This window comes from Anolis carolinensis, chromosome 6 (assembly GCF_035594765.1).
Source record: "Anolis carolinensis isolate JA03-04 chromosome 6, rAnoCar3.1.pri, whole genome shotgun sequence".
Taxonomy (NCBI): domain Eukaryota; kingdom Metazoa; phylum Chordata; class Lepidosauria; order Squamata; family Dactyloidae; genus Anolis; species Anolis carolinensis.
The window spans coordinates 60,191,624-60,212,022 of record NC_085846.1 but is presented as its reverse complement, the minus strand read 5'-3'; the positions used below and the strand labels follow the sequence as shown (position 1 = coordinate 60,212,022).

Genomic DNA, 20,399 nt, shown 5'->3' with positions numbered 1-20,399 from the left:
AAGTGTTTCTTTCATTGCTTATTTGTTTTCAGAACTCAGGGATGTCAGTAAGTTAAATGAATGCAATTCATTCATCTATATATATAAAAGGGTAATGAAATTTGGACAGTGAGCTAACAACAAAACTACACTTAGCAGAACCATGAAACTTGGCAACACAACCCCCGATCCTTGCCCCTAGGTTCCGACAACAAAAAGAAAAGAAAAATAAAGCCCTAATTAGAGGGAGAGGAATAATGGTTTTTATCCAGTTACTGACAGTTAGAAGGCTAAGCTCCGCCCACTGGGTCTCCTGCTAGTTAGAAGCCTAAGCTCCACCCACTTGGTCTCCTAGAAACCCACTCAGCCCAGGGCCTCTTCAATCAGGCCTCTTCCCCACTGCCTATAAAATACAGATTATCTGATTTCAACTGGATTATATGGCAGTGTAGACTCAAGGCCCTCCCACACAGCTATATAACCCATTTATAATCTTATATTATCTGCTTTGAACTGGATTATCTTGAGTCCACACTGCCATATAATCCACTTCAGAGTGCATTTTATACAGCTGTGTACAAGGGGCCTCATATAATCCAGTTCTAAGCAGATAATATAAGATTATAAATATACAGTAGAGTCTCACTTATCCAACATAAACAGGCCAGCAGAACATTGCATAAGTGAATATGTTCGATAATAAAAAGGGATTCAGGAAAAGCTTATTAAACATCAAATTAGGTAATCATTATACAAATTAAGCACCAAAACATCATGTTATACAACAAATTTGACAGAAAAGGTAGTTCAATGCACAGTAATGCTATGTAGTAATTACTCTATTTACAAATTTACCACCAAAATATCACAATGAATTTAAAACATTGACTACAAAAACATTGAACACTAAAAGGCAGACTGCGTTGGATAATCCAGAACATTGGATAAACGAATGTTGGATAAGTGAGATGCTACTGTAATATGAAATAATTATTGTGGTAGAATAATACAGAACAATATAATCTCTAAAACCAGGACAGTAAATAAAGAGCAACACTCTGAAAGCAGGGAAATTGGGAATTCCACAAACAATCAGGACCAGCTAACACCTCCCAAGAAAGCATTCTTCCAGAAAGGAAGCTGAGAAGGGAGTGAAGCAGTGTGTATTAACAAAGTCATTATTACTATCATTACTATTATTATTATTCGTATTATTATTATTATTATTATTATTATTGTGTTGCTGTGAACTGTGAAAATGAACACAATCTCGCTCCAAGTATTCAAAAACACTAAAATCAGAATATATAAAAATTACTGTGGTATAATAAAACAAAACAATACAATCTCTAAAATCAGAACACTAAATAAAGAACAACCCTCTGAAAACAGGGAATTACACACAGGAAACAATCAGGACCAGGTAACACCTCCCAACAAAGTATTCCCATCACCTAAGCCTGGCAAATCCTCTGTTTTCTGAGGGCCACAAACAGTAGAAGCACATAAAATATCGCAAAGAACACCACTCTGAAAACAAGGGAATTCCAGACAGGAAACAATCAGGGCCAGCTAACACCTCCCAACAAAAAATTCACTCAGGGAGGAAACAGCCAGGCTTTAAAGCTGCAAGGCCATTACATGCTAATCATTTGAATGTTGGAGGCATTCATACTTGCCTCCAACAGACAAAAAACCCCAGAAATATTGTATATTCACAACCTTTAGGAAATAATATCCCCTGATGGTGCAGCATGTTAAAGTGCTGAGCTACTCAACTTACAGACCGAAAGGTTGCAGGTTCGAATTGGGGGAGCGGACTGAGCCCTCTGTTAGCCCCAGGTTCTGCCAACCCAAAAGTTCGAAAACATGCAAATGTGAGTAGATGAATAGGTACTCCTCTGACGGGAAGGTAACGGCGCTCCATGCAGTCATGCCACATGACCTTGGAGGACTCTACAGACAACACCACCTCTTCGGCTTAGAAATGGAGATAAGCACCAACCCCCGGAGTCAGACACGACTGGACTTAATGTCAGGGGAAAAGCTTTACCCTTTACCTTAACTACCAACAATTCCTCAATACTTTATTTCCCATACCACCATACTTCGCCACAGCAATGTGTGTCCGGGCACAGCTAGTACAATATATTTAAGGGAGATGATTGGCATTCCCTCTCTACCCCAGCGTAGTAGTTGATCCTTAACATCTGTATTTAGAGCTGCCATTTCAGATTCTCTTGTGTTCACTTCTCTCTTTTTTGTCAGCTTTGTACATTTTCATAATTTAAGTATCTCACTCACTAATTGTTCTCACTTGTGAAAACATGGCTCTTTAGAAGGTAGTCTCTTTCAAAATTGTATAATTTTGACAGCCTCAGAAACTCAGGAGAAGTAGGAATGTGAATAAAGTGTTTTTGTCATTAAAATTTATTTTAAGTAGTTTTCTTTTGCTAAGTGAAGCAGCAGTTTGAATATTCATATCTGAATAAATTATGGTTGTGGATATTGTTTTCTTTCTTGATATCTTTTCCCCCAGCCCTGGAACTCAATATAGTCTTTTTTGTTGTGTGACTTCAAACTGTTTTATGACAACCCTATCCTGGGATTTTCTTGGCAAGATTAGTTCAGATGAGGTTACTGTTGTTCCCCTCTGAGACCAAGAGGATATGACTTGACCTAGGTCACCCAATGCCTTTCATGTCTAAGCAGGGATTCGAACCCTGGTCTCTAGAGCCGTAGTCCAGTGTCCACTATACAATGTTGGCTGTTAAGACAGCTTGCAAAATTGAAAATAAATACGGATAAAAGCTCTCGTCCATTAAAATTTGATTCAATTGTTCATAGAATTAAAAGCAATATAAAAGCATATTGATTAAGGAATAAAATGAATACAGTGCATTATATTATTAGAGTCCTTTCTACATAAACATCTTGTTCCCAAGCACTTGTCAAAAGAAAAAAAGGCTTCACTCGTGGACAGAAGAGCCCCATGGAGAATGCTAGTCCAGCATCTTTAGAAAGTGTGTTTATAAAAGCATGTGTGTGTTAATATAATGTAAGATAAATATATTCAAGTCTTTAAAAACCATATCAGTGTTTTATTTGTATCTTCCGAGATCTGATAAAGCAAAGGTTTTCTTTGTTCACGCAGAAGTGACAAGAAAGTCATAGTAGAACCTGAATATATGTTCTATTCAGACTCAACCAATTAGTTGTATATTATCAAAGGACAATCAGTCCCTATCTGCTTCCACTTTCCCTATAAAATCTTCCTGAAGACCCAGGGTAGGATCTCTACCAGAATCTTCTAAAGCATTGGTTCTCAACTCGGGGTCCCCAGGTGTTTTGGCCTACAACTCCTAGAAATCCCAGCCAGTTTACCAGCTGTTAGGATTTCTGGGAGTTGAAGGCCAAAAACATCTGGGGAACCCAGATTGAGAACCACTGTTCTAAAGGATATTAGGTGGTATGACTTCACCAATCTTCTTGACCTGCAATTTCCAGCGGTCAAGCAATGATGGCAGTTCAACAATATCTGAAAGTCCACACTGTTCATATCCATGCTATACACAGAACTATAAATAAATGAACCAATCTATTATTGTGAATGGGACCTGCATTCGACAGAGGGTACAGTGGACCTTGGCATCTGTTGGTGTTTGTGTTTAGGATTCCTTATGGATATCAAAATCTGTGGATGCTTAGTCACATTGTGTGCAGTTGTGTAGTGAAACGGTGTCCCTTATTTAAAATGACAAAATTTAGGTTTGCTTTTTGGATTGTTTTTTTTAAAATATATATATATTTATTAGTGTATATAATAAGTAAATAACATCGAAAGAGTGAGAACAATGCTTTTGACAGAAAGTGAAGAAGAAAGGGAAAAAAGAAGGTAGGAAAAAAAACCTAAAAAATTAAAAAAATTAAAAATGACTTCCATCTTCGCCTTTGCGTTTCCCAATCTATAATAAAACAAGAGGATGATACAAAAAAAGAAAAAAAACAGTATTGAATCAACCTCTTTATCTGTAATAAAGGACAAACCCTCCAAAAAGATGAGAGTTTTCCTTATTTGTTGGCTTAGTCAGTGCTTCTTTGCTTTACTAAACGCTTACAAGGAGAGACACTAAAATGTTTCATCCTTCTATTCTTTGTCACTTAAACTTCAACATCCCTTTCTTTCATATTCTTCTACTTTAGACCAGTCTGTATATCTTATCGGCGTCCCCGTATTTTTATTTAGTAAAAAAGTTAATTTATCCATATCCTTTATCTCTTTCACTTTCTGCAGCCAATCTTCCATAGACGGTATTTCTTTTTGCTTCCATTTTCTGGCGAAGCTAATTCTAGCTGCAGTTATTAAATATGTAAATATAATGTCATCATTAGTACCTAAGCGAATCTCCTGGTCCGTTATTCCCAATAAGTAATACTCCGCTTTCCTAGGAAAATTTATTTTAAGTATTTGTTGACAAATTTTGTGGACCTTCTCCCAATACTTTTTTGTTTCTTTACATGTCCACCACATATGAAAATAACTTCCCTCTTGTTCTTCACATTTCCAACAATTTTTGGGGTATTCGTATGCATTTGATTTAATTTCTTTGGCGTAATATACCAGCGGTGGAACATTTTTAGCCAATTCTCCTTCAAGTCCATTGCATATGTATATTTCAATTTTTTTGTCCAGATTGATTCCCACTCTGCTAAGGTTATTGGTCTTCATGTTGGATTGTTTTGATGAGGGGCCTTGATGGAAGAATATGTAGAACCTGTGGATACAGAGGACTGACTGTATTGAGTTCATATTATTTATTTACCTTATTTATATCTCACCTTTCTTCCCGTGGGAATTCAACACAGCTAACAACCACATAATTTAGTCATAGTTTAAAACAAAGTGAATACAAAACTAAAACACCCTCAAATAGATAGAACTCCGTGGATTCGGTTTAAAATACAGTTTAGATATAATAAATGCAATTAAAACTGCACTTTGTCCATTCACGCTCCCAAACGCCATTATAATACATGTCTCTGCACTTTTGTCCAGACCACCCTCCCACTTTATTCACTTTGTTTTAAACGGTGTTTTTTATGTCATTATTCTACATTTTAAATTGGTTTTACTGTTATTATATTGTATTTGGTTTTAATGTCTTTTATTTGGTTGAAGATGCTATTTTTATATGCATTTTACTTTGCTTATTATTTGTTTTTGGGCTTGGCGCTTTGTTAGCTGCCTTGAGTCTCTGCGGGGAGATAGAGGTGGGATAGAAAAATAAAATTATTATTATTATTATTATTATTATTATTATTATTATTATTATTATTATTTAAAATTCACAGTCATACTTGGACATCTGCCATTATACAGATAAAGACATTTATTTCTATTAGAAAACTACATAAGAATTTCTTAGATTGCTGATGTGCTACTGCGGATTTAACCTATATCTTAACCTTAAGACTGATCGGTGACCTAGAACCCTTTCACATGGTACAATTACATCACTATAATTCCTCTTTAACTGCTATGGCTGTATCCTATGGAATCCTGTGGTTTGTACTTTGGTGAGACACTAGTGCTCTTTGGTTAAAGATTCTAGATAAATTAAAAAGCCCAGGATTTCATAGGATGTTGTCATGGCAGTTAAAGTGAAACCTAAATGCTATTGATGTATAGTGTGAAACACTCCCTAATCCGTGAACAGACTTGGCGGTTGATTTTTTCCATTATCTATTTTAAAAGTTGTCTCAAGTTCTAAATTATTTTTGGAATGTCATTTAAAAAATTACATTTAGATGAGGAAATATGCTTCCTTGCTATCAGCATAGTTGAAATATTAATGCAGTATTTCAGACGAACTTTGCTTTAGAGGGCTCAGTCATACCATCAAACTGAAGTCTTGTTCATTCATGTACAGTGGATAATTTGTTTTCTGAGTACAGAAAACAGAGTGTGTTGGAACCAGACAAAGTTGGCTGAACAGAAGACTTAGTCATAACCTAAACCCCATATTAATTTGATTTGAGAGGCTTTGTATTTGTAGCGGAGAAGGAAAAATATATATGTAACTACTGTTATCTTTCTTTCCCAAAAACCTCCCCATGTCCTATGCCTCTTGCATCATTTTAGGTCCAAAGAATTTATAGATCAGTCAAAAGAAAATTCCTTGACCTGTTGAAAAAAAAAAAAACTCCACAGCGCTTTCCATGTCTGGTAGGGAAATCTAGCTTGTCACGAAAAGAACTGACCCCATGAAACTTGTATATTAATTTCTTGAAGTGTTAACAAAACATTTCTTTGCTCTTGAATTCCAGGATCTTGGTTGGTGCCCCAAAGGCAGATTCTAAATACAGTGCTTCGCTTAAGTCTCCGGGAGCTGTTTTTAAATGCAGAGTTCACACTAATCCTGATAGGAGGTGCACAGAATTGGACATGGGTCGAGGTACGTATGTATGGATACAGCCTGCTTATCGAATTAGCAAAAATCTATGATGGTGTGGATTTATCAATGTCGGGGGTGAAACACAGTTGCTCTTTCTGTAACATTGGTCTGCTTTGCTGTCCTCTGTTGCTTCAGAAATTCCTTTGGGTTTCCATGCAATACTGATAATATTTTAGGCGGCTGTATATCAGTACTGCTGAAAGTTTGTGGCCCATTAAAGCTTACTTTGTCTGTTTGACCAAAATAGATTGGGCAGAAAGTTGTTCTTTTCACTCATATCACCCAAACAGAAGACATAAACTATTTTTTTAAAATCACTTCAAAAGTATCTTGTGAGCCACAGTGGCGCAATGGGTTAAACCCTTGTGCTGGCTGAACTGCTGACCTGAAGGTTGGGTTTCTGACCTGAAGGTTGTCAGTTCGAATTTGTGAAATGAGGGAGCTCCCATCTGTCAGCTTTAGTTTGTGGGGACATGAGAGAAGCCTCCTATCAACACATCTGGGCGTCCGCTGGGCAACATCTCTGTAGACGACCAATTCTGTCACACCAGAAGCAAATTGCAGTATGTTCTCAAGTCGCTTCTGTCACGATTAAAAAAAAACTCAGTATCTTCACCAAATTGGTATTTGTGTTTTGCACATTTCTAGTGAGATAGTGAGATTAGTGGCATTTATCACATTGTTGGCTTGCTTGAACAATGCATTTCTTTGATAATATCCTATCAAAAAGGTGTTTGCTAATATGGATTCATCTTTACTCTGCCAAACATAACAACTAATGGTAAAATTAACTATGGATATTGTTGTGTACCTTCAAGGATTTTCTGATTTATGGAAACTCTAAGGCAGGAATGTCAAGCTCATTTTCATTGAGGGCTACATCATCCTCATGGTTGTCCCCAAAGGGCTGTTGAATCCTTGGACAGAGAATCTGTGGATACAGAGGGTCAACTATTTTTTTTTTACATAATGATTTTTACCCACTTTGGATCCTCAGATGTAATTTATATGACAACTCTCATTACCTTTGATAATCCACCATGTGGACTGGGGAAAAGGGAATTGTAATCCAAAGCACCTGTTGCTCTGAGGCTGGTGAAAGGTTGAAGGACATTTTAAGGTCATATCCACAAGCCTTGTATCTAAATTCAACCTCCACTATTCCTACTAAATAGAGCAAACTGCAGCCTTCCAGATGTTAATGTATGACAACTCCCATCAGCTCCAGTCATTGTGTCTAATGATGAGCAATATAGGATTTGTAGTCCAGCATATGGAGGGCCATAGGGAATGACATGGCAGACTGGATTCGGCCCACAGGCCTTGAGTTTAACACATGTGCCCTAAGAAAAACCCATTACTAGGCTTTCTTAGTCAAATTTGTTCAAAGGACCTTGCCTTCCTTCATCTGAAGCTGAGGGAAGGAAATAGTGATTTATTGCAGCCGGCTACTAACCAGCTGTGGCGCAGCTGGTTAGTAGCCAGTTGCAATAAATCACTACTGACCGAGACGTCATGAGTTCGAAGTCAGCCTGAGTTGGACTGAGCTCCCAACCATTTAATAGCCTAGCTCTCTGTTGACCTATGCAGATCGAAAGACAGTTGCATCTGTCGAGTAGAGAATTTAGGTACCACTTTATGTGGGGAGGCTAATTTAATTAATTTACGATACCATAAAAACCTCCAGCAGCATGCAGAAAGAATGAGGAAGTACTCCATCAAGGACTCGGTGTCACAAGTGGATGATAACCCCCTGTGGCTGGAATCGAGCATACCTCATGAAGCCGGAAGCTGGAAAATGTTAAATTGCCTCTGCGTCTGTCTATATGTTGTATGTTTAATGACACTGAATGTTTGCCTGAGTCTCCTTTGGGGTGAGAAAGCGGAATATAAATACTGCAAATAAATAAATAAATAAATAAAATGCCCAAATTCATCAGAGGTTTCCATAGTTGAGGAGGAATTTGAATCATGATCTCCGACTGTCCGAATCCAACACTCAAATCACTACATCGCACTGGCTCTCAAAAATTCAAAATCATGATTGACTTTGATTAAATCATCTAATTTTTCTCCTGGCCTTGTTTTAGCCAATATTCCAGGAATGCCTTGTGGGAAGACATGCAAAGAGGACCGAGATGATGAATGGATGGGTGTCAGTCTAGCAAGACAGCCTACTGCTGGAGGAAGTATACTAGTAAGTCCCCTGTTTTCTTGGTCTCACTAAAATGCAAAGCATTACCAGCATTAAAAGTGTGTGAATTAATCTGCTTTACCAATTATTATGATGTTTTTCAAGTCCAGCTCAGCCTGTACTTACTTCCTTTAAGGCGAAGGCAAATAGCATTCCAGGACCAACCATGCTTCTTGAAGGAAAGTGTCAGAGCCCTTACACCTGCTTTTTAGCCCCTGAGGGGCTTCCTTTTTCAAAGCTATGGTGGCTTTAGGACTTGGAACTGAATGAATAGAACTTTATATTCCGATGAATGTGTCTGCTCTTTTTCCAACTTAATTTTGTTAGAAAAATCGTGTTTCATGCATTAGATGCTGAATGTGTATGGGTCAAGATCATAATCGCATGATAACCCATGACATCATCTTACACAGAGGCTTAAATTTAGACTTCTAGTACATATTAGGTAAGTGAGCACTGAAGGATACACATTTTGGTGGGTGGTCTGAACGAGGCCATTACTTCAAGTACAAACATTTCTATATTAACAGTGAATGAAAACAAAAAGAACTGAAATGTATAATGGCTCACACCCAATAGTTGCCTCTGCTCAGGGTTGCTAAATCATTAATACTTATGATTACTCTTCTCATATTATTGCAATGAAGGATTTAAAGTATGTTAGGTGGCTTCAACCTTGGGTCTCAGAAATATCTGAAATCTTGGCCTAGATTTTTTGGATTCTCTAACTCATAAAACCTATGTAAGATTCCCGGATCCAAGGATCCTCCACGTATAGAGGTGCATGTGATAAAACATAGATAATGAGAATAGAAATAGAAGAGCTCATGCGCTGTCTGTAGTGGAGCAGCCTCTCTAACATTCTGTTTCACATGAGTAATGTAGCAAGAAGTTAATGGAATGACATAGACTTGGTGAGTGCCTAGTACAGCTGAGCTGAAATTATAGTATTGTGAATATTTTGGGAAGTCCTCAAAAATACTACCTTTTAGTTGGTGTTAGCTCTTTCTGTGTTTTTGCCAAGTCTTTATTCTTTAAAAAGTGAGTTTGGAGAAATCACCAAAATAAGACCTCTGTGCGGGCTTTGCATTTGGCACATGTGATTTAGGGAATCTGTCCTTCCACGTGGAAACTGTTGTTGGCTCTGATGTATGTAAATAAATGGTTTTTTATTGGGTAAGGATATCAACTTATCTGAAATCTGGTAATTTTTGCCTCCAAATTATAAATATGGCACAAACTTTCTGTTATGTTAAATGGCAGTTATTTCGATCAAGGGGATGTGTATTCGTATTCTCTTTGTATTAACCCCCCCCCCCCCACACACACACACATAGTCAGCAAAATTGGCCAATAGAGACCTAAGTGTTCCAATGCTCTATTAAGCTCTGGTTCTGCTAATACAGTAGAGTCTCACTTATCCAACACTCGCTTATTCAACGTTCTGGATTATCCAACGCATTTTTGTAGTCAATGTTTTCAATATATCATGATATTTTGGTGCTAAATTCATAAATACAGTAAGTACTACATAGCATTACTGCGTACTGAACTACTTTTTCTACCAAATTTGTTGTCTAACATGATGTTTTGGTGCTTCATTTGTAAAATCATAACCTAATTTGATGTTTAATAGGCTTTTCCTTAATGCCTCCTTATTATCCAACATATTCGCTTATCCAACATTCTGCCAGCCCGTTTATGTTGGATAAGTGAGACTCTACTGTAGTTTGGGATTAAAGCCAAAATGGAAGATTAGAGATTGAAAATGTGCTGACAGGTTCAACTTAAAATATAGTTTTGAAAACTCTCTTGCATTTTAAAATATCAGCATGAGAATGAATGCTAGAATGAATTTTACAGTCCTATGGGTATAAACTGGGGACAGTGCATTAAAACTTGGACAAAAGCCACAAGTGTTTTAATCTTCCCCTTTCAAACACCTGTCATATGTATCAAGTAATTTGTTATTCCCCATCCATCTTTTCTAAAATTAACGGTGTTTTAAAAACATTTTTAAAAAGACAAGTGACTAGTGGTGATAAGCAATATGGGTATAGTTAGAAATAAGTCTTACTGTACTGAATTTATTGTGTCTTACGGCCTGAAATCTCACTCCCTAATTTTCTTATAGCTTCTTCTATCTAGAATTTTTTTGGAACACTTATTATGTTTATCCCATTCTGTACAGCATTGGTATTCATAGCAGCAGTGTGTTATGAATGGAGGGGAGCATCACTACTCCACGTTTCAAGAAACAAGCAAACATTTGTTGTAAGAGTACTCTAGGGGTCGTGGTGGCCGTTTCACCCTATTTGGAGTTCAAAATATTGACCTAGGGTACCCACAAAATGTGGTGGAAATGCATCCTGTATCCCCAGTAGACATTTTGGAACAAATTGGAAGAGGGGGGCAAAACCATGTTTGAACATTTTTGCAAACATTGTGATTGAATCATGGGGGCTCCAGATGTGGTGGAGAGGCCCTCCATATCCCCTAGAGTGCATTTGGGACATTTTGGCAAAAAATAATTTGTTACACCTTTGGGCCTCAAAAGCAGCCCATGGGCCACATATAGCCTGTAGACTAGATTTCGTCTACCCTTGATTTAAGGGTCTAGAGCAGTGATTCCCAAAGTGAGTGCTACCACCCCCTAGGGGGTGGTGCAGCGATCCAGGGGGGCGATGATGGCACCTATTAGGAGATGGGGGAGGGGCGAGGCCTCTTCCCAAGTGCCGGAGACAGGGCTGAGAATCTATACCTCTCTTGAGGCACCTGTTAGGACACAGAAGGTGGAGCTAGGGAAGGGGGCGGGGCCTCCTTCCGAGACAGGGCTGAGCCTCTATACTTCTTCTGAGAGGCCTTTTAGGACTAAAGGGCTGGGCTAGGGGCAGGGCCTCTTCCCAAGAGCACGAGACAGGGCTGAGCCTCTGTATACCTCACCTGAGGCACTTGTTAGAACATGGGGGCAGGGTACAGAGGTTCAGCCCCATCAGGCACTTGAGAAAAAGCCCCACCCCCTCCTCTAGCCCCGCCCCCTGTGTCCTGGCAGCTGCCGCAGGACAGGGATAAAAGCTCAGCCCTGCCTCAGAGCTCATAACTCCGTCTATCCCAGTCCTGGCCTCCCATTTGTGGTCCCACCCACCTCCTCGTCCCCCTCTCAGCCCTGCATCTTGGACTAGGGGAGATGCTCAGCCACGCCCCATTGAGCAGGAGCTACGGCCACCCCTCTAAGCCATGCCCCCCTTTCCAGGGGGCGCTGAGTAATATTTTTTCTGGAAAGGGGGCGGTAGGCCAAATAAGTTTGGGAACCACTGGTCTAGAGCAATAGTTCCCAGCCTGATCTACCCAGATGCAGATCAACTGCAGCTTCCAGTATTCCTCATCATTTCCTATGTTGGTTGGGCTGACAGAGAACTGAAGTTCAAAATATTTGTAGACCGAAGCTTGTGAATTGATAGCACAATGAATGGGTCCGGGGCATGTCTGATCCTTAAGAGCCACGTTGGACTTGGTTATCAACTGTGATAAGAAAATAACAGAAGCTTCATGAAATCCAAAGCTTGAATAAAAATGCAAAAATGAGTTTATTAGCTACTTTTCCATGCTTAGTGCATCGAATTCCCATGGGAGTTGGAGTATATGATTAAGGGTCTGGAGAACAAGCCCTATGAGGAGCGGCTTAAAGAGCTGGGCATGTTTAGCCTGCAGAAGAGAAGGCTGAGAGGAGACATGATAGCCATGTACAAATACGTGAGGTGAAGCCATAGGGAGGAGGGAGCAAGCTTGTTTGCTGCTGCCCTTCAAACTAGGACGCGGAATAATGGCTTCAAATGACAGGAAAGGAGATTCCACCTGAACATTGGAAGAACTTCCTCACTGTGAGAGCTGTTCGGCAGTGGAACTCTCTGCCCTGGAGTGTGGTGGAGGCTCCTTCTTTGGAGGCTTTTAAGCAGAGGCTGGATGGCCATCTGTCGGGGGTGCTTTGAATGATATTTTCCTGCTTGCAGGGGGTTGGACTGGATGGCCCATGAGGTCTCTTCCAACTCTACGATTCTTTGATTCTATAGCAGTGCATATATATGTTAATGGTGCACCATGAATTTCTCAGTTCTCATCTTACCTTCAGTAGGAATTTGCCTCCTTCCCAACTCTCTAAAAGCATGGACTACATTAAAAGGGCCCATCCTATTTTAAGCCCATGAGATAACTTTTTCTAACCAAGAAGTGACATGGATACATATTTAGTGTATGAAAAGCCTGCCCTCTGCTGTGGAAGACTTTGTCTCTAGTGTCAATGGGGTGGCGAATTTTCTGAACTTTTTTGCCTGAACTTTAAAGAGCTATCCAAGGTGCTGAATACTCTTCTCAGTTGAGCACTGTTGATAGTGCCTTTAAAATTTAAATGGAAATCAGATCTGATTCCATGCACCATTGATATTGGAGCTGCTATCTTCCATTGGGGTTTCCTTGGCCTAAAACAGATAAGGTGCCCCCAAATATGGAGAAATGGCATAGCCTCTTAGAAATCTGAAATTGTTATAAGGAATATGTTGAGAACCAAGAAATTCCTTAAGGAAGCTACAGTACAGCACTTGTTCTCGGAAACAAATGTCTTCCTCTCAAATATATAACATGGTAAAGGAGGATATCAATGTTGATATTATGTGCGGTTAATTGTCATCCTGTTCGTTCTTGTGATGGGATCTGAAACCCAGTCGTTAACAAGTATAACAGTGTCAGACATTATTAACTTTGATACTGATTTTTTTTTCTTCAAAGGCAATTTAGGTAGAGAGGAGGAACATATTTCAAAAGATTAACAGTGTCAATGATTTAGACTATTGGAGAACCTGCAATTTTTTTGGCAAGGCATCCCTAAGCAACAAGGTCATTGGCTGGGCCATTCTGGAAGCTGTAGTCTAGAAAGGCAACTTTTCCAAATTCTGCCAGTGGTATATTTCTGGATAGGGGTTGCATATGGTTTGAACGTGGGCAGGATGTGATAGACTCTGTGATGCATTTATAGTAGCCCTCAGTACTCTTCCAGAAGAGTTTAAGCTGAATAATTTATGCAAGTCACAATAGCTTTTTCTGCTGTAGAAAATAAATATATATATTAGGAATAACACTATTGCAATGTTTGGATTACTTTGCCATAATTTAAATGGGTATTTTGTTGCTATGATTTGTACCTGCTATAAATTTTCTTTGTCATCAGAATTCCTTCCTTCTTACAATGTGTTCTCTTCTCGGGTTTCCTTGGTGGACTTGCAGAAAAATTGGCTTTAATGCTTGGATGTCTGTAGGATACTGACTTTCATTAAAATGTATATCTGCCTTTTGCATTCACAGTGGTAATGCTCCACGAGAGAAGCTATTTCCTGGACTCTCTAAATATAAATATTTCATGATTTTTTTTAAAAAAGATTCTGAATGCAGTGTGTGTAGGGAATTAAAATCAAAACTGGGGTTGCTTAAAAGAGCAAATCGCTGAATTCAGTTTCTTATGAGCTTCCTTACATACATCTGGCTGTCAAAGCTGAGTGCCATTATAAACATCCTTTGTAGAGCTGCATTCCTTGTTCTGACATGGACAAACTTCACAGAGATGCTTATGGCCAGGAGTATTAATGGGCGGAAGTGAGAAGCAGCTTTATTCAGTAAAAAATGGCATTCCCTTTGCTGAGTAAAACGTGTTGAACAGAAATGAGTCTGCAGCATGTGTTCTGTGTTGATAATATCACCATAGGTGTCCGAATATAACAACAAATCCTCCTGAATGTTTTGCTTTTTGCAATTTGGTCTTAAACAGAGGAGAGAACGAGCCTTTAAACTTTGCTGAAAATCCTGTTTGTTTCCTCATTGACATTGAGATTGGCTTCCCTTCATTCTGTGTTTCTGCATAAGCCTTCCCAAACCCTGAGATCCTAAAGCCCTTCTTTTAGTCATACCACTTTCACAAGCATTAATAGTGAAAATTTGCAATGTGGCATTTTCCTGTGAATGCTCTTAGGTTCTAGACTAGGGATTTCATCAGACGGAGCTGGGGAAAATGAGGTAAAGCGGGGGAATTGTCATTTTTCATGTAGAATCGTCTTCTTTGCATGGGATTCCATTCTGTAAAGAAGTTGGAGAATTTACTTACCCACATCACAAAGGATCGTCTCGTCCTGCCTCAACCATCTGACACAAGGCATCATTCTTAAGACACCACTTCTGGGCTCCTTTACATTCTCTTTCAATCCCATTACTTTACAGGAGACCCAAGGCACCATTCTTAAATCAGACCACTCCTGGACTCCTTTACATTCTCTTCCAATTCCTTTACTCTAGAGGAGACCCATGGCACCATTCATAAATCAGACGTCACTCCTGGGTTCTTCTATGTTCCTTTTCAGTCCACCTACCTTCAAGGAGACAGGAGGCATCGTTCTTAAGGCAGACCCCTCTTCTCTGGGCTCCTATCCTTCCCTCCCAATCTCAGTACTCTCAATTGTGCAATAGCACAATTTCGAAAGCCAAAATTACTATGAAGGAGAAATGACAGGAAAAACAGTGGTGCTGTCTTGAAATGTCGATATTTCTAATGATTAAATGAATAAAAAAAATACCATGTCAGGCTCATAAAGTAGGATTTGTGAAGAAAAATGTCTACGCTTGGTAGGAGATCGCCCAAAGGAATGCTCATCATTCGGCGATGCTGAAGCAATTCAATATGGTCAGATTGGACAGATCCCATCCCATTTAATTTCTCTCACTTTTTTCCAGTTTCTACACAAATCATGAATTCAGAAGGCGATTTCTCCCTATCTCCTGTCCCCTCCCCCTGTTTCCACACACTTCTAAAAGAGTTCACTAAGAAAGCATCACAGATGGCAGGTGGAAGTCTGTCTGCATAGTTTGATGGACACTGTGTTGCTTCGCCAGGGAACTGCTTCAGAAGTGTGTGAGCACTTGTGATGAGGTCCCTAGTAATGAGGTCCTTAGTTTTTTGCAACTATATCTAAACCTAATCTAAATCTAATCTAATCTAAATCCATAATAAAAGCAAAACCTGTATATGTGTATGTGGCACAGATGCCTGTTCACACAGACAGTCTCCAGCCTCCACAAACAGGCTATACTTCCCAGGGTTAAAAATCTAGCAAGTCACTCTTTTCCACTGACATTACGGTTACAGTGAGCGCCATGAACATCCAGCCCAGCCCCTGCCAATGTCCTCCCCAAACACTACATCCCACCACCCAAGGAATGCTTTCGTTTGGGGACCACTTCATCCTAGATTTTACTTTTTCTTCCACCACAGGCAGGCATCCCAGGGTTCTCCATTGCTGTGGAATTTTGCATGGCCCCGCCCACTGCCCTTCCCTTTCCAATCTCTCTGCATAACAGACAGAGCAGAACTGAGCTGCAACTAAACTTACTGGAAGAGTTTAGAGATTGACTCCACATGGTGGAAGTTGTAGTTCACCCTGCATCAAGTCAGAGCACTGTCACTCCTACTGGGGAATATAGAGGAGTTGTAGTTCACCTATACCCAGAACGCTATGAACCCAAATAATGATGGCTCTCAGCCAAACTTCCCATGCACACCCAATATGCCCAGATTTGACTACTGGTGGGTTTGGAGGGGAACTGGACTGGAAGTTGAGTAGGAGTAGGTACTGGGATTTATAGTTCACCTGCAATGAATGAGCATCACACTTGGCACACAGAGCCCCCATAACCAATACAACCTATTGGACAAGTTTGGGAAAAAGGGAGTTATAGTTCACCTGCAACCAGATAAACACTGACCCCCACCGACAATGCACTAGGACCACACTTCACACAGAGAATCCTCATGACCTACTGAACATACTGCAGGTATTTCTGGAAAGGGGCCTTGATTTTGCAAGTTGTAGTTCACCCCCATCCAAAGACCACTGAACCCAGCCAATGCCGAATCTAGACCAAACTTGGCACACAGACTAAATATTGCCTGCTGTGGATACTGATAGATATTTCGGGGCAATTGCCCCAGGAATCTGGAAATTGCAGTAGTTCACCCCCATCCACAGAGTACTGCACCACACCTGGTACACCCGCCCAAAATGGCCAACTTATAATACTGGCAGGGTTTCAGCAGGATTCAGCCACGATTCTGGGAATTGTAATTCACCCACTCCAAACAGAAAACATAACATTAAAAGACAAATAATACCATTCTCAAATGACCCGGGCATGACCGAGTCCCCAAGCTAGTGCTTTATAAGGTGGAGTATTTCTGCAAATCATGATTTTTTATTTTAAAATTTAATTTTCATTGTTAAAGGTTTGTTTTGATGTGCTTTTGTAAATGAGAAAGAATGGGTATTTGTTGCTGGACGAATGTATCTGAAGTGGAAATGATAGTTTCATTCCTTAACCTTCAGCTCTTTGAAAGAAATGAAACAGCCACATGTTCCAGCCACTGATATAGTGCAATTATGTGTGATTTTTTTTCTACTTCTTCATCTCAGGCCTGTGCGCACCGTTGGAAGAACATCTACTATGAGACAGAGTACATCCTTCCTCATGGGTTTTGCAACATCATCCCACCCAATCTGGGGCCCAATGGTCGAAAGCTATTGCCCTGCTATGAAGGTAAAAAAAGTCTTTCTTTTTCAAATCATTTTAATGATTTTTTAATGGAAGAGATATTCAATATTCACTTCCCCATAGAGGTCATGATGACACACTGTACATTTCAACAATCAGTCTTCCTTATGTGAACATAAACAACGTCTGGATTCCCAAGATCAGCCAAACCAATTGTAACTTTGACAAATAGAAACAATAGAGAGTAAATGGTTCAATCTGGAGGATCGTTCTGCAACTCAGAAACCCTTCTATTGGTGTTTGTGTCTGAACATTATTTGAAGGCAACATAAAATGTCACTTTTTGAGCTGACTTTTGTTCGTTGGGGATTTCAAACAGTTAAAACAATGGAACAATACATGTGTGCAGTGGTTTGTTTTTTTTTAACTGCTTGAAGCTCATGTAAATAGGGAAGGCAACCAATCTTGAATTGCTTCCTTTCTTGCTCAGGTCCTTCCCTTTGCTTTGGTAGGGTTATTATCATGCCTTTTCCAGTGCAATTTCACAATCTGCAAGATTTCTTGGGTTTTGCTAGCAGGGCCCCCAACCCTAATGATGACTGCCACCCATTCGAGCAGCCATTGGTATCTTTTGTCTATTTATTTATATTATGCTCTTCTCCCCACATTGGAACCCAAGGTGACTTACAAAAGTAAAGCAAACGCAATTAAAGACAGTTATGTAAATGTAATTCAACAGTACATAAAAACAGAAACTTTTGAAATGAATCAATTAAAAGCCAAAAGGGAAATCAACAGAAGAGCACACCACAAAATAACACCATTAAAAGTCCTCACAGACAGTTCCTAAAAAGTCTGGTGAAGAAGTGACAACAACAGGAAGGTGTTTAAGAATTGCTTCTTCCATTCCCATAATATTGATATGAAAGCAATGATAGCAGTCCAATCAAGTCCTAAGATCTTTGACAGAGAGCCTTCTTATTTATTTATTTATTTATTTATTTATTTATTTATTTATTTATTTATTTACAGCATTTATATTTCGCCCTTCTCACCCCGAAGGGGACTCAGGGCAGATCACATTGCACACATAAAGGCAAACATTCAATGCCATAACATATAACAGAAACAGAGACAAGACGCAGGCACGTCTTGTCTTCTGGTGCTCGATGTATCAGAAATAAAACTTACAGTAATTGTGAGGATGAGGGGTAGTGTTTATGAGGTAGGCGTGTCCTAGTTATAGATTACCTTCTCAAAAGCTTAAGAATGATGTTAAGTATTGGTAGTTTTAGTGAGCATTCTGTTTTGTGTTGATTTGCATGTATGTAACTTAGGCTATCACGCTCTTATTACTGTTGTTATTTTTTTTCAAAGATACTGGGATTTTTTTGTAATGAAGAATGATATGGAATGAATCTTGGGGTTCCAAATATATTTGTCAACCTGCTACTTATTGGGTTGTTGTGTGTTTCCCCGGCTGTATGGCCATGTTCCAGAAGCATTCTCTCTTGACGTTTCGCCCACATTTATGGCAGGCATCCTCAGAGGTTGTGAGATATATTGGAAACTAAGCAAGGGAGGTTTATATATCTGTGGAAGGTCCAGGGTGGGAGAAAAAACTCTTTGTCTGTTGGAGGCTAGTGTGAATGTTGCAATTAATCACCTTGATTAGTATTAATAGCCTTGCTAGCTTGAAGTCCTGGTTTCTTCCTGCCTGGGGGAATCTTTAGTTTGGAGGTGTTAGTTGGCCCTGATTGATTCATGTCTGGAATTCCTCTGTTTCAGAGCGTTTATTTATTTACAGTATTTATATCCCACCCTTCTCACCCCGAAGGAGACTCAGGGCAGATCACAATGTATACTTACATGGCAAACATTCAATGCCATGTGAACATAGAGACAGAGACAGAGATACAGAGGCAATTTAACCTTCTCCAGCTTCCAGCTTCCTGAGGGTATGCTCGATTCCGGCCACAGGGAGGCAGCTGCTTCATCATCCACTGTCATGCCGACTTCCTCATTCCAAACGCTGCTGGGTTATTTTTATGGTGTTGTAAATTAGTTAAATTAGCCTCCCCACATAGGTGGTACCTAAATTTCCTACTTGATAGATGCAACTATCTTTCGGGTTGCTTAGGTCAATAACGAGCAGGGCTATTTTTTATTTGAATGGTCGAATGCTCACTCCAACACGGGCTGGCCTTGAACTCATGACCTCTTGGTCATAGTGATTTATTGCAGCTGGCTACTAACCAGTCTGCGCCACAGCTACAGTAGTTGTTCTACTACTTTCTGTTTTTTAGACATATATTTGAATGATGATGGGCAGCTATCTGCTACCTAATGTAGATCAGGTTGTGAGACAATAGTGTGTCCCAATTTAAGGACTAAAGGCAAATTGTTTCTCTTCTGCCTGAAAAATTCCTCCATAAGTGTTCTGCGGGCTCAGCTCTCTCTTTCTTAAGTAAAGGCTTAGTAGCCCAACTTGTTACCCCCCCCCCCCCCCCAAATGGTGGTGGGAATCACCCAAAGTAGCCATGCTGCCTGAGAATGGTCAGAGTTGTAGTCCAACCCAACAAAATGGTTGGGGAAAATCTACACAAACATATCATAAAAACCTGGTTGTTTACTCTGCCAGTAAAATTATTAAACCCAAGACTTTACAACACTCAAAATCAGGGGAATTCCAGACAAGAAACAATTAGGGCCAGCTAACACCTCCAAACAAAGGATTCCCCCAGGCAGGAAGCAGCCAGGCTTTGAAGCTGCAAGGCCATTCAGTGCTAATCAAGGTGACCAATTGCAACATTCACACTTGCCTCAAACAGACAAGAGTTCTTTCTCCAATCCTGGACATTCCACAGATATATAAACCCCACTTGCCTAGTTTCCAACAGACCTCACTACCTCTGAGGATGCCTGCCATAGATTTGGGCAAAATGTCAGGAAAGAACGCTTCTGGAACATGGCCATACAGCCCGGAAAACTCACAGCAACCCACAAATGAAATTTCTTCAAGGTCTGAGTGAGGCCCTATTTAATATAATTTGAAACTGCATTATGGGGCCTGAGTTCTGAAACAGGAGTGGAGACAGAACAAGCTCTCATAACAAAATGGGAAAAGAACTTAGTCACACTGGATTTTGCAATTGGCAACTGGTTGGTTTAGTTGGCCCAACTTTCTC

General features: G+C 39.8%; 1 protein-coding gene across 1 annotated transcript in view; it reads left to right on the top strand.

The window, feature by feature from the left end:
- itga9 (integrin subunit alpha 9) overlaps positions 1-20,399 on the top strand; it is a 404,663-nt gene that overhangs the window by 22,504 nt on the left and 361,760 nt on the right. Inside the window, exons 2-4 of the mRNA XM_008112818.3 lie at positions 6,307-6,434; positions 8,525-8,631; positions 17,133-17,256. Coding sequence (XP_008111025.1) covers positions 6,307-6,434; positions 8,525-8,631; positions 17,133-17,256 — 359 coding nt within the window. The remainder of the gene's footprint in view (positions 1-6,306; positions 6,435-8,524; positions 8,632-17,132; positions 17,257-20,399) is intronic.